At 40.2% G+C, this 14,660-nt stretch overlaps 1 protein-coding gene across 1 annotated transcript in view; it reads right to left on the bottom strand.

Moving 5' to 3' along the window:
• Window positions 1–13,042: 13,042 nt before the first annotated feature.
• The window catches only part of SGMS1 (sphingomyelin synthase 1), a 37,801-nt gene continuing 36,183 nt past the window's right edge, over window positions 13,043–14,660 (bottom strand). The window contains exon 5 of the mRNA XM_065894191.1: window positions 13,043–13,801. Within this exon, the coding sequence (XP_065750263.1) occupies window positions 13,622–13,801 (180 nt within the window). The 3' untranslated portion in view covers window positions 13,043–13,621. The remainder of the gene's footprint in view (window positions 13,802–14,660) is intronic.

Raw genomic sequence — 14,660 nt, 5'->3', positions numbered from 1 at the left:
CTAGTTGGGAAATAAAGGTAAGTGTAATATCCTGGTTGAAGTTCTTGCTACAAATAATGTGGACTGGAATATCTAAAAGAATAAAAGAACAATAACGCTTGCTATTTCCTACTCACACTGGAAGAATGCTTTGGGTCACCAAGTTAAAATATTTAGAACTTATTTTAGCCGAAGCTAAAAACAGTACTCATCAAAAGAACTAAGCAATTGACTAAACAAACAGAAAATACTGTACAAATGTAACAAATAGAGTTACAAATGTGGTAGGTATAAATTCGAGTATATATCTATTATAGTTTCAATGTCTAAGGTCTAAATATACCCATTACGAGATAGAGATTTTCAAAATAGATTAAAAACAAGATGCGAACACTAATCAAAAGAAAGCTCGAAGGCTTCCCTGGTGGCGCAGTGGTTGAGAGAAAGCCTGCCGATGCAGGGGACACGGGTTCGTGCCCTGGTCCGGGAAGATCCCACATGCCGCGGAGCGGCTGGGCCCGTGAGCCATGGCCGCTGAACCTGCGCGTCCAGAGCCTGTGCTCCGCAACGGGAGAGGCCACAATGGTGAGAGGCCCGCGTACCGCCAAAAAAAAAAAAAAAAAAGAAAGTTCGAGTAGTTAGGTTAATTTCAGACAAAGCAGACTTCACGACAAGGAAGATTATCAGGAATAAAGAGAGAGACGACAGAGACATAACAAAGGGGTCAGTTCTCTAAGAAAACAAAACAATCCTAATATGTATGCACCTAACAAGAGAACAGCAAAGTACACGTGGTTCTGGGCCACAGCGGGGCTGGGAGGGGACTCTGGACTGGCCCCCTCTTGGGCGTCAGTCTTTCCTTCTCCTCACCTGAAATGCCACTACTGCTCCCTGTGGTCACGCCCTACACATCCTCTGACACAGAAACCGCGACGCTTGACGTTGCATAGGCCTCTGGATCTGGACTCCCTACCTTTTTTTTTTTTTGCTAAACTTTGAAAAAATGGACTCTATTTCACCAATCTCTGCCTTATAATCTCCAGTAAACTTTCCCTGAGAATTCTCAAGAGACCCTCAAATCTTTACACTCACCAACCATGGTATGATAATGGAAAAATGGCTCTTATAAGGAAGTACTACTCCCATGGACCAAAAGTTACACATATGCTATTGTGATTAATAAACCACAACTTTTCTTGAGGACATTTCTAATTCATTGCATGTATTTTCTCAGTCATTTGACGCTAAACTATACCACTGTGTCACATCAGGGCCCAAGAATTCAAAGGATTTCTCAAACGTACAATAAACTCGTATGATAAATCCTCACTTCACGTTCTCTTCACCAAGAGCAAACCAGAGCCATTTGTGCTGTCCTTCTGCCCTTCCCCTGGAATGCTGCTGCCTCATCTACTCTCCAAACCCTCTACATCCTGAGGCCCAGCTCCAGCCCCCCTTTCTTCTTCTTCTTCTTCTTTTTTTTTAAAATAAATTTATTTTTTCTTGGCTGCGTTGGGTCTTCGTTGCTGCGTGTGGGCTTTCTCTAGTTGTGGTGAGCGGGGGCTACTCTTCGTTGCAGTGCACGTGCTTCTCATGCAGTGGCTTCTCTTGTTGGGGAACATAGGCTCTAGACATGCGGGCTCAGTAGCTGTGGCACATGGGCTCAGTAGTTGTGGTGCACGGGCTTAGTGGCTCCGCAGCATGCAGGATCTTCCCGGACCAGGGATCGATCCTGTGTCCCCTGCATTGGCAGGCACATTCTTAACCACTGTGCCACCAGGGAAGTCCCCCTTTCTTCTTGCCACTTCCCCTCACTCTCAGTCTCTCTCTCATCATGATGGTCATGCCCATCTCTGCCCTCCTGTGGGAGCTGGGGTCTGGGCCCTCAAGGCAGGCACCACTTAATTTTCTTATTTGTACTCTAAGCCAGCAGACAGGTAAGAATTTTCAAGGTGATGATAAGCGGAACTTCAAGACAGCAGTTTTGATTTGTTCAAAGTGAGTTTTCCCACCAAAGGGAAAAAAAGATAAAGTATGTCAGTATGAAGGGATCCAAGTAGCATATCCCATATCCTAGTTAATTCAAAACCTGACTTTTTGTAGAGTGATGGTCAAGTTAAAGCTAGCAGACTGACAAAGAAGTCAAGAATATACAATGGAGAAAAGACAGTCTCTTCAATAGGTGGTGCTGGGAAAACTGAACAGCTACTTGTAAAAGAATGAAATTAGAACATTCTCTAATACCATACACAGAAATAAACTCAAAAGGGATTAAAGACCTAAATGTGAGCCTGGATGCTATAAAACTCTTAGAGGAAAACATAGGCAGAATACTCTTTGACATAAATCGCAGCAATATCTTTTTGGATCCACCTCCTAGAATAATGAAAATAAAAACCAAAATAAACAAATGGGACCTAATTAAACTCAAAACCTTCTGCACAGCAAAGGAAACCATAAACAAAACAAAATGGGAGAAAATATTTGCAAATGAAGGAACTGATAAGGGATTAATCTCTAAAATATACAAACAGCTCATGCAGCTCAATATCAAAAGAATCACCAACCCAATCCAAAAATGGATGGAAGATCTAAATAGACATTTCTCCAAAGAAGACATACAGATGTCCAAAAAGCACATGAAAAAATACTCGACATCACTAATTATTAGAGAAACGCAAATCAAAACTACAATGAGGTATCACCTCACATAGGTCAGAATGGCCATCAAAAAATCTACAAACAATAAATGCTGGAGAGGGTGTGGAGAAAAGGGAATCCTCTTACACTGCTGGTGGGAATGTAAATTGGTACAACCAGTATGGAAGTTCCTTAAAAAACTAAATATAGAACTACCATATGATCCAGCAATCCTACTCCTGGGCATATATCCAGAGAAAACCATAATTTGAAAAGATACATGGACCCCAATGTTCATAGCAGCACTATTTACAATAGCCAAGACATGGAAGCAATCTAAATGTCCATTTACAGAGGAGTGGATAAAGAAGATGTGGTACAGATATATCAATACAATGGAATATTACTCAGCCATAAAATAGAAAAAAATAATGCCACCTGCAGCAACATGGATGGACCTAGAGATTGTCATACTGAGTGAAGTAAGGCAGAGAAACACAAATATATGATATCGCATACGTGTGTAATCTAAAAAAACAAAAAGGCACAAAGGAACTTATTTACAAAACAGAAATAGAGTCACAGATGTCAAAAACAAACTTACGGTTACCGGGGGGAAGGGAGGGGAGAGGGATAAATTGGGAGATTGGGATTGACATATACACACTACTATATATAAAATAGATAATAACTTATCCCTACTGTATTCCACAGGGAACTCTACTCAATACTCTGTAATGACCTATTTGGGAAAAGAATCTAAAAAAGAGTCGATATATATATATGTATAACTGATTTATTTTATGGTACGCCTGAAACGAACACAACAATATACATCAACTATGCAGAAAAAAGACCCTTAATGGCTTCCGGGAAGATGGCGGAAGAGTAAGACGCAGAGATCACCTTCCTCCCCACAGATACACCAGAAATACACCTACACGTGGAACAACTCCTACAGAACACCTACTGAACGCTGGCAGAAAACCTCAGACCTCCCAAAAGGCAAGAAACCCCCCACGTACCTGGGTACGGAAAAAGAAAAAAGAATGTAGAGACAAAAGGATAGGGACGGGACCTGCACCAGAAGGAGGGAGCTGTGAAGGAGGAAAGGTTCCCACACACTAGAAGCCCCTTCGCGGGCGGAGACTGCGGGTGGCGGAGGGGCAAAGCGTCGGAGCCGCAGAGGAGAGCGCAGCAACAAGGTACGGACGGCAAAGCGGAGAGATTCCCGCACAGAGGATCGGGGCCGACCAGCACTCACCAGGCCGAGAGGCTTATCGGCTCCCGTGCCGGGGTGGGCGGGGCTGGGAGTTGAGGCTCGGGCTTCGGTGGAGTGCCGGGAGAGGGCTGGGGTTGGCGGTGTGAACACAGCCTGCAGGGGGTTAGTGCGCCATGGCTGGCCGGGAGGGAGTCGGCGAAAAGTCTGGACCTGCCGAAGAGGCAAGAGACTTTTTCTTGCCTCTTTGTTTCCTGGTGCGAGAGGAGAGGGGATTACAAACGCTGCTTAAAGGAGCTCCAGAGACAGGCGCGAGCCGCGGCTAAAAGAGCGGACCGCAGAGATAGGCATGAAACGCTAAGGCAGCTGCTGCCGCCACCAAGAAGCCTGTGTGCGAGCACAGGTCACTATCCACACCGCCCTTCCGGGGAGCCTGTACAGCCCCCCACCACAAAGGGTCCCAGGATCCAGGGACAACTTCCCAGAACACACAGCAAACCTCAGGCTTGTGCAACGTCACGCTGGCCTCTGCCGCTGCAGGCTCGCCCCGCACTCCGTGCCCCTCCCTCCCCCCCCCCCCCCCCCCCCCCCCCCCCCCCCCGCCTGAGTGAGCCAGAGCCCCCGAATCAGCGGCTCCTTTAACCCCGTCCTGTCTGAGCAAAAAACAGACGCCCTCCAGCGACCCACACGCAGAGGCGGGGCCAAATCCAAAGCTGAGCTCCTGGGAGCTGTGAGAACAAAGAAGAGAAAGGGAAATCCCTCCCAGCAGCCTCAGAAGCAGCGGATTAAAGCTCCACAATCAATTTGATGTACCCTGCATCTCTGGAATATGTGAATAGACAACGAATCATCCCAAATTAAGGAGCTGGACTTTGAGAAAAAGATTTATGATTTTTTCCCCTTTTCCTCTTTTTGTGAGTGGGTATGTGTATGCTTCTGTGTGAGATTTTGTCTGTATAGCTTTGCTTCCACCATTTGTCCTAGGGTCTATCCGTCTGGTTTTTTTTTTCTCTTAATTATTTATTCTAATAACTTTATTATATTTTATCTTACTTTATTTTACTTTATCTTCTTTTTTCCTTCCTTCCTTCCTTCCTCCCTCCCTCCTTTCTACTTCTACTAATTCTTTCTTTCTACTTTTTCTCCCTTTTATTCTGAGCCGTGTGGATGAAAGGCTCTTGATGCTGCTGGTGCTGCAGCCAGGAGTCAGTGCTGTGCCTCTGAGGTGGGAGAGCCAACTTCAGGACACTGGTCCACAAGACACCTCTCAGCGCTACATAATATCAAATGGCAAAAATCTCCCACAGATCTCCATCTGAACACCAGCACCCAGCTTCACTCAACGACTACCAAGCTACAGTGCTGGACATTCTATGCCAAACAACTAGCAAGACAGGAACACAACCCCACCCATTAGCACAGAGGCTGCCTCAAATAATAATGAGTCCACAGACACCCCAAAACACACCACCAGACGTGGACCTGCCCACTAGAAAGACAAGATCCAGCCTCATCCACCAGAACACAGGCACTAGTCCCCTCCACCAGGAAGCCTACACAACCCACTGAAACAACCTTAGCCACTGGGGACAGACACCAAAAACAACAGGAACTACGAACCTGCAGCCTGCAAAAAGGAGACCCCAAACACAGTAAGATAAGCAAAAGGAGAAGACAGAAAAACACACAGCAGATGAAGGAGCAAGATAAAAACCCACCAGACCTAACAAATGAAGAGGAAATAGGCAGTCTACCTGAAAAAGAATTCAGAATAATGATAGTAAAGATGATCCAAAATCTTGGAAATAGAATAGACAAAATGCAAGAAACATTTAACAAGGACCTAGAAGAACTAAAGATGAAACAAACAACGATGAACAACACAATAAATGAAATGAAAAATACTCTAGAAGGGATCAATAGCAGAATAACTGAGGCAGAAGAACGGATAAGTGACCTGGAAGATAAAATAGTGGAAATAACTACTGCAAAGCAGAATAAAGAAAAAAGAATGAAAAGAACTGAGGACAGTCTCAGAGACCTCTGGGACAACATTAAGCACACCAACATTCAAATTATAGGGGTTCCAGAAGAAGAAGAGAAAAAGAAAGGGACTGAGAAAATATTTGAAGAGATTATAGTTCAAAACTTCCCTAATATGGGAAAGGAAATAGTTAATCAAGTCCAGGAAGCACAGAGAGCCCCATACAGGATAAATCCAAGGAGAAATATGCCAAGACACATATTAATCAAACTGTCAAAAATGAAATACAAAGAAAACATATTAAAAGCAGCAAGGGAAAAACAACAAATAACACACAAGGGAATCCCCATAAGGTTAACAGCTGATCTTTCAGCAGAAACCCTACAAGCCAGAAGGGACTGGCAGGACATATTTAAAGTGATGAAGGAGAAAACCCTGCAACCAAGATTACTCTACCCAGCAAGGATCTCATTTAGATTTGATGGAGAAATTAAAATCTTTACAGACAAGCAAAAGCTGAGAGAGTTCGGCACCACCAAACCAGCTCTACAAAAACGGCTAAAGGAACTTCTCTGGGCAAGAAACACAAGAGAAGGAAAAGACCTACAATAACGAACCCAAAACAATTAAGAAAATGGGAATAGGAACATACATATCGATAATTACCTTAAATGTAAATGGACTAAATGCTCCCACCAAAAGACACAGATTGGCTGAATAGATACAAAAACAAGACCCATATATTTGCTGTCTACAAGAGACCCACTTCAGACCTAGAGACACATACAGACTGAAAGTAAGGGGATGGAAAAAGATACTTCATGGGAATGGAAACCAAAAGAAAGCTGGAGTAGCAAGTCTCATAACAGACAAAATAGACTTTAAAATAAAGACTATTAGAAGAGACAAAGAAGGACACGAAATAATGATCAAGGGAGCGATCCAAGAAGAAGATATAACAATTGTAAATATTTATGCACCCAACATAGGAGCACCTCAATACATAAGGCAAATACTAACAGCCATAAAAGCGGAAATCGACAGTAACACATTCATAGTAGGGGACTTTAACACCCCGCTTTCACCAATGGACAGATCATCCAAAATGGAAATAAATAAGGAAACACAAGCTTTGAATGATACATTAAACAACATGGACTTAATTGATATTTATAGGACATTCCATCCAAAAACAACAGAATACACATTTTTCTCTAGTGCTCATGGAACATTCTCCAAGATAGATCATATCTTGGGTCACAAGTCAAGCCTTGGTAAATTTAAGAAAATTGAAATCATATCAAGTACCTTTTCCGACCACAACGCTATGAGACTAGATACCAATTACAGGAAAAGATCGGTAAAAAATACAAACACATGGAGGCTAAACAATACACTACTTAATAACGAAGTGATCACTGAAGAAATCAAAGAGGAAATAAAAAAATACCTAGAAACAAATGACAATGGAGACAGGATGACCCCAAATCTATAGGATGCAGCAAAAGCAGTTCTAAGAGGGAAGTTTATAGCAATACAATCCTACCTTAAGAAACAGGAAACATCTCGAATAAACAACCTAACCTTAAACCTAAAGAAAGAAGAACAAAAAGAACCCCAAAGTTAGCAGAAGGAAAGAAATCATAAAAATCAGATCAGAAATAGATGAAAAAGAAATGAAGGAAACAATAGCAAAGATCAGTAAAACTAAAAGCCGGTTCTTTCAGAAGATAAACAAAATTGATAAACCATTAGCCAGACTCATCAAGAAAAAAAGGGAGAAGACTCAAATCAATAGAATTAGAAATGAAAAAGGAGAAGTAACAACTGACACTGCAGAAATACAAAAGATCGTGAGAGATTACTACAAGCAACTCTATGCCAATAAAATGGACAACCTGGAAGAAATGGACAAATTCTTAGAAATGCACAACCGGACAAGACTGAATCAGGAAGAAATAGAAAATATGAACAGAACAATCACAAGCACTGAAATTGAAACGGTGATTAAAAATCATCCAACAAACAAAAGCCCAGGACCAGATGGCTTCACAGGCGAATTCTATCAAACATTTAGAGAAGAGCTAATACCTATCCTTCTCAAACTCTTCCAAAATATAGCAGAGGGAGGAACACTCCCAAACTCATTCTACGAGGCCACCATCACCCTGATACCAAAACCAGACAAGGATGTCACAAAGAAAGAAAACTACAGGCCAATATCACTGATAAACATGCAAAAATCCTCAACAAAATACTAGCAAACAGAATCCAACAGCACATTAAACGGATCATACACCATGATCAAATGGGTTTTATTCCAGGAATGCAAGGATTCTTCAATATACGCAAATCAATCAACGTGATACACCATATTAACAAATTGAAGGAGAAAAACCATACGATCATCTCAATAGATGCAGAGAAAGCTTTTGACAAAATTCAACACCCATTTACGATAAAAAACCCTGCAGAAAGTAGGCATAGAGGGAACTTTTCTCAACGTTATAAAGGCCAGTATGACAAACCCACAGCCAACATCATCCTGGTGCAAATGGTGCAAAACTGAAAGCATTTCCACTAAGATCAGGAACAAGACAAGGTTGCCCACTCTCACCACTCATATTCAACAAAGTTTTGGAAGTTTTAGCCACAGCAATTAGAGAAGAAAAGGAAATAAAAGGAATCCAAATCGGAAAAGAAGAAGTAAAGCTGTCACTGTTTGCAGATGACATGATAATATACATAGAGAATCCGAAAGATGCTACCAGAAAACTTCTAGAGCTAATCAATGAATTTGGTAAAGTAGCAGGATACAAAATTAATGCACAGAAATCTCTAGCATTCCTATATACTAATGATGAAAAATCTGAAAGTGAAATCAAGAAAACACTCCCATTTACCATTGCAACAAAAAGAATAAAATATCTAGGAATAAACCTACCTAAGGATACGAAAGACCTGTATGCAGAAAATTATAAGACACTGATGAAAGAAATTAAAGATGATACAAATAGATGGAGAGATATACCATGTTCTTGGATGGGAAGAATCAACATTGTGAAAATGACTCTACTACCCAAAGCAATCTACAGATTCAATGCAATCCCTATCAAACTACCACTGGCATTTTCCACAGAACTAGAACAAAAAATTTCACAATTTGTATGGAAACACAAAAGACCCTGAATAGCCAAAGCAATCTTGAGAACGAAAAACAGAGCTGGAGGAATCAGGCTCCCTGACTTCAGACTATACTACACAGCTACAGTAATTAAGACAGTATGGTACTGGCACAAAACAGAAAGATAGATCAATGGAACAGGATAGAAATCCCAGAGATAAACCCACGCACATATGGTCACCTTATCTTTGATAAAGGAGGCAGGAATGTACAGTGGAGAAAGGACAGCCTCTTCAATAAGTGGTGTTGGGAAAACTGGACAGGTACATGTAAAAGTATGAGATTAGATCACTCCCTAACACCATACACAAAAATAAGCTCAAAATGGATTAAAGACCTAAATGTAAGGCCAGAAACTATCAAACTCTTAGAGGAAAACATAGGCAGGACACTCTATGAGATAAATCACAGCAAGGTCCTTTTTGACCCACCTCCTAGAGAAATGGGAATAAAAACAAAAATAAACAAATGGGACCTAATGAAACTTAAAAGCTTTTCCACAGCAAAGGAAACCATAAACAAGACCAAAAGACAACCCTCAGAATGGGAGAAAATATTTGCAAATGAAGCAACTGACAAAGGATTAATCTCCAAAATTTACAAGCAGCTCATGCAGCTCAATATCAAAAAAACAAACAACCCAATCCAAAAATAGGCAGAAGACCTAAATAGACATTTCTCCAAAGAAGATATACAGAATGCCAACAAACACATGAAAGAATGCTCAACATCACTAATCATTAGAGAAATGCAAATCAAAACTACAATGAGATATCATCTCACACCAGTCAGAATGGCCATCATCAAAAAATCTAGAAACAATAAATGCTGGAGAGGGTGTGGAGAAAAGGGAGCCCTCTTGCACTGTTGGTGGGAATGTAAATTGATACAGCCACTGTGGAGAACAGTATGGAGGTTCATTTAAAAACTACAAATAGAACTACCATATGACCCAGCAATCCCACTACTGGGCATATACCCTGAGAAAACCATAATTCAAAAAGAGTCATGTACCAAAATGTTCATTGCAGCTCTATTTACAATAGCCCGGAGATGGAAACAACCTAAGGGTCCATCATCGGATGAATGGAAAAAGAAGATGTGGCACATGTATACAATGGAGTATTAGTCATAAAAAGAAACAAAATTGAGCTATTTGTAATGAGGTGGATAGACCCAGAGTCTGTCATACAGAGTGAAGTAAGTCAGAAAGAGAGAGACAAATACCGTATGCTAACACATATATATGGAATTTAAGAAAAAAAAAAACTGTCATGAAGAACCTAGGGGTAAGACAGGAATAAAGACACAGACCTACTAGAGAATGGACTTGAGGACATGGGGAGGGGGAAGGGTAAGCTGTGACAAAGCAAGAGAGAGGCATGGACATATATACACTACCAAACGTAAAGTAGATAGCTAGTGGGAAGCAGCCACATAGCACAGGGAGATCAGCTCGGTGCTTTGTGACCGCCTGGAGGGGTGGGATAGGGAGGGTGGGAGGGAGGGAGACGCAAGAGGAAAGAGATATGGGAACATATATATATATATATATATATATATATATATATATATGATTCATTTTGTTGTAAAGCAGAAACTAACACACCATTGTAAAGCAATTATACTCCAATAAAGGTGTTAAAAAATAAAAACTATACTCATCAATAAGAATTTTTAAAAAGCTAGCAGGCACTCTCATTTTATGTGATATTTATAAATTTTATATTTATCAAATTTATCCATTTAGGTATTTGCTTGGGATACAAACAAAACATACAGCAATTAGGAAACTGGCAAAATTAGTCTCTCCACCTCATGGTGTGAATTTCCTACTACTCAGTTCACAGTAAGTCACCCTCCTTAGCTTGACCACCGTAGGCAGATTTCTCTCACTGTGGACTCTTACTGAAGAATTTACGAAAGCTCACAGTATTTGGGTGGAGAGGTTGTTGAGGTGTGGGTGAAAACTTGGACTCCAATCAGATTTTTACCACTTAACCAGCTGCATGCCCTTGGGAAAGTTATTTAACTTACCTGAGTCAAATCCCATAATATGGGGATAATAACAAACCTTGTGGTGATGTGAGGGTTAACAAGATAATGCATGTGAATTGCCCAACTCTTAAAGAGAGTAAAATAAAGAAGCTATTGTCTAGGGCTCTGGCTTAAATAAAGCGAAGCACAAAAAAGCACACGTCCTTGTTCAGGCAGGCATTATCAACTGTACTACAATTCTCCAGAACATGAGATTTCTCTTGTCCTTCCTGGAAGTTGCAGACTTGAGAGCCACAAGACATGTCAATTCATGATTCTGTACAGTAAGGCATGAAGAACAACCACCAAGTGAATTTCTTGGTACATATGTAGTATGTAAACTTAACATAATGAATATTTTTATATAACGATTTTGACCTAGGAAAAAAAGATCCTATTTTTAGCATATGCCAAGAATTCATTTTCATTACTCAAGATACTTTCCCTTTCAATTTGTGGCATCTGGTCCCATGCAGGAAATCTTCCTAGTTTTACAGTTCTAGCCTCCCTGGTTACATAACAGCCTCCCTTAATAAAGACAGGCTTCGACTGTTAACATCCTCCTTTCTTTCCCACATCAGGAACAATATTTTTTTTCTTTTTAAAAAATTTTTGCATTACCATCGATTAGCAAAGTAGTATTACTGTATTTCTCATTTCAGAATTTACTTTTCCTTTCCAACTAAACTGAAAAAGTCGTATTACTTCCAGTTATAGGGGGAAAAAGTTAAGTGACTTGATTGAGAATTAGAGAATTCAAAATTACTGGTAAACAGTGGTCTGCAGTTTGACTTAAACTCATCTGTAATTCTTTTTATATGTTTTTAAAAATACACTCAATCTGTAGAGGTTACCGAACTTTACAGTACATTTTAAGGAATCTCAAGGGAAAAGAAACATGATTATAAAGGCCCTCTCTCAAAGAAACTCAGCAAGGAAATTTCAAAACTCAGTTTTTCATCTTGCTTTAATGACTTCATTTACGACTTTTGTGAAGAATGTGAACACATTAGAAATAGTAGCCATTTATTTTAAGTTTCAGTTTTTATTAAAAAGTGCATTTTGATTATTTTATGATCTAGGTAAGCTGTTAATAAGGTATCAGTATATTCTCTGGAATAATAACTTTACAAAGATTTAAAACAAACAAAATTTTAAAAGCCTTTTTATTTCCTTCACCATTATTGTTTTACAATACAAATATTACCTTGTGAATACACAAAAAAAACCCTACGGAAGATAGTTCTGCTACGTAAAATACAGAATGGATATATATACTTCTTCATTCTTAAAAAACTATTTTGTTCTCCACATTGGCAAGTATAGAATAGAATACTTCCCCAAACATACTCATGTTAGGAGTAAAACTTCAGAGTTACATGCAGTTCCTGCACAAATATATTTTAAAGAAATAGATCTCTTCTTTGTTGTTTACCAACAAAACTGCCATGAGAGTATGGATAACTAATTTATAGCTTTCAATTTTTAGTTAAGTGATCGTTTTCAAAACTCTCTTTTTAAAAACAAAGTATTCATGGCTGTTTTCATTGTATAGTTAAAATCAAACTACCAAATAGATGATAAAGTAATTGAAGTGGTACCTGTCATTGCCACCTGCTCACAATATGGGAACAGGCTCTGACTTTCTAATTAACTCTCCCATTCTTTAATTCATAGCAATTTAAAAACCATAAGCAGTCTTCTGATTTAATTTAGCTATAATGCAAAATTTAGTAGTAATACATACATTTATATTTTCATGGAATACTTTATTTTAAATAAAAACATTGAAGATTGCCTACTGACCATACAATCAAGACAAGAAAGGCACTAGAAACATAGACAAATTTCTCTCCCAAGAAACATTTTTAAATTTTAACTCTCTTTTCTCTGACATGTAAAAATCTTTAAATTTGGTTTTCATAACATCATTTTGAAAAATAAAGTTAGGAAATACTTAGAAAATCACTTTATAACAGAATCTTTTTTTTTTTTTTGTACTTTTTGACACACTGTCTCTGCTGATTTTTACAAAATCCATAGTTACCAAACCTTTCTGTGTCTGTCATTTTTATTTGAATATCGGTGCAACAGGTAGAAAGATTTCAGAATCAAACCCCATTCAGGTACTTAGAAACCTTCATAGAGACATTTGCTAGAAAATGGCTTACAGCCCAATCTTTGGGGCAAGAGATATGAAAAGTATGTTTTCCCAAGAAAATAATACGCTTTATTTCCAGGTGTGACTGGAAAGACCAGAACTTATGATATAAAAGCTTACATTTACGCTGTTGCATCATACACAAAGGAACACGGTGGTTGCAAGGTTATGTAAATCCCAAGCCTATGAACAGGAAATGTGTACAGTGCACGACAGGTTAGATTTTCTTTATTGTTGTCCAACGCGGGTCCTTTGGAGAGAAAAAAAGATCACAGTGCTGACCAGGTAACTCAATCGGTTAAGTCACGGTAACTGTTGAGAGATAACAGGATAAGGGAGGTGTTCATTTTATGGCATCTTTTCTCATGGAGTTCTTAGCACTTCGGACAGCTCCTCGTTCCCCACCGTGTACAGCTGTTATGTGTCACTCACCAACCGGCTGTATTTAACTTGCCTACCGAGGTGGATTACTGGCCAGGGGAAGGGCCAGTGGTAAGATCGAGGTACAATTCCTTGGACATTCCTTTCAAAGTACTGAAATGGCCTGTACCACCACACTCTGGCCAGGAGGTTCATCTGGGAAGCTTCTTTTAGCACCTAAGAGAACACAGAAAGAGAAAACCAAGTCAGGAAGAACTGATGGTTCCAGCCCCAAAAGGAACATACACATGTTTCTCATAACATTTCACTTTAGGTTCAAATAGTTTCCATATTAAAATTCCCAAAGGCCCCCAGACCTGCCCCATGACCACCTACATAGCCACAGTTTCACACTCCCACCACCGTTCTACACTCTGCATTCAGCTGTAAACCGGGCCACACCCTAGCAGAAAAACAAGTAACTCCAATTCCGGGAGTACACGGGGAACATGCGGCTTACTCACTCTCTTGTCCATAAAGAAATACCTCAATTAGTGTTTTAGCTACTCTTCTACGATGAAAACAGAGAGAGTTAATTAAATGTTAAGTATTAAGCTGGTGAGGGGCCAAAGATAGAAAAGAAGGTAGGACTGCAAATCAAGCAGGAGGTGGGCACAGCTTAAAAAATATTTTCCAGGGCTTCCCTGGTGGCGCAGTGGTTGAGAGTCCGCCTGCCGATGCAGGGGACACGGGTTCGTGCCCCGGTCTGGGAGGATCCCACGTGCCGCGGAGCGGCTGGGCCCGTGGGCCATGGCCGCTGGGCCTGCGCGTCCGGAGCCTGTCCTCCGCGGCGGGAGAGGCCACAGCAGTGAGAGGCCCGCGTAACGCATAAAAAAAAAAAAAAAAAAAAAAAAATATTTTCCAGGGACAATGAGAGCGTGACTCTTGTTCTAGAAGGATGCCGTCTCCTATGTCATTATATTAACACATTTCTGGCTCATCTTTGATCCAGAAGTGGATCAGCATCACAAGAGACAACACAACCTTAGCTGACTACCTCTTAAGACAAGAGAAACCGAAGACATCTGTGGGTTCT

Source organism: Phocoena phocoena, chromosome 16 (genome assembly GCF_963924675.1).
Source record: "Phocoena phocoena chromosome 16, mPhoPho1.1, whole genome shotgun sequence".
Taxonomy (NCBI): domain Eukaryota; kingdom Metazoa; phylum Chordata; class Mammalia; order Artiodactyla; family Phocoenidae; genus Phocoena; species Phocoena phocoena.
Note: the sequence above shows the minus strand (reverse complement) of the source record. Positions and strands in the feature narration are given on the sequence as shown.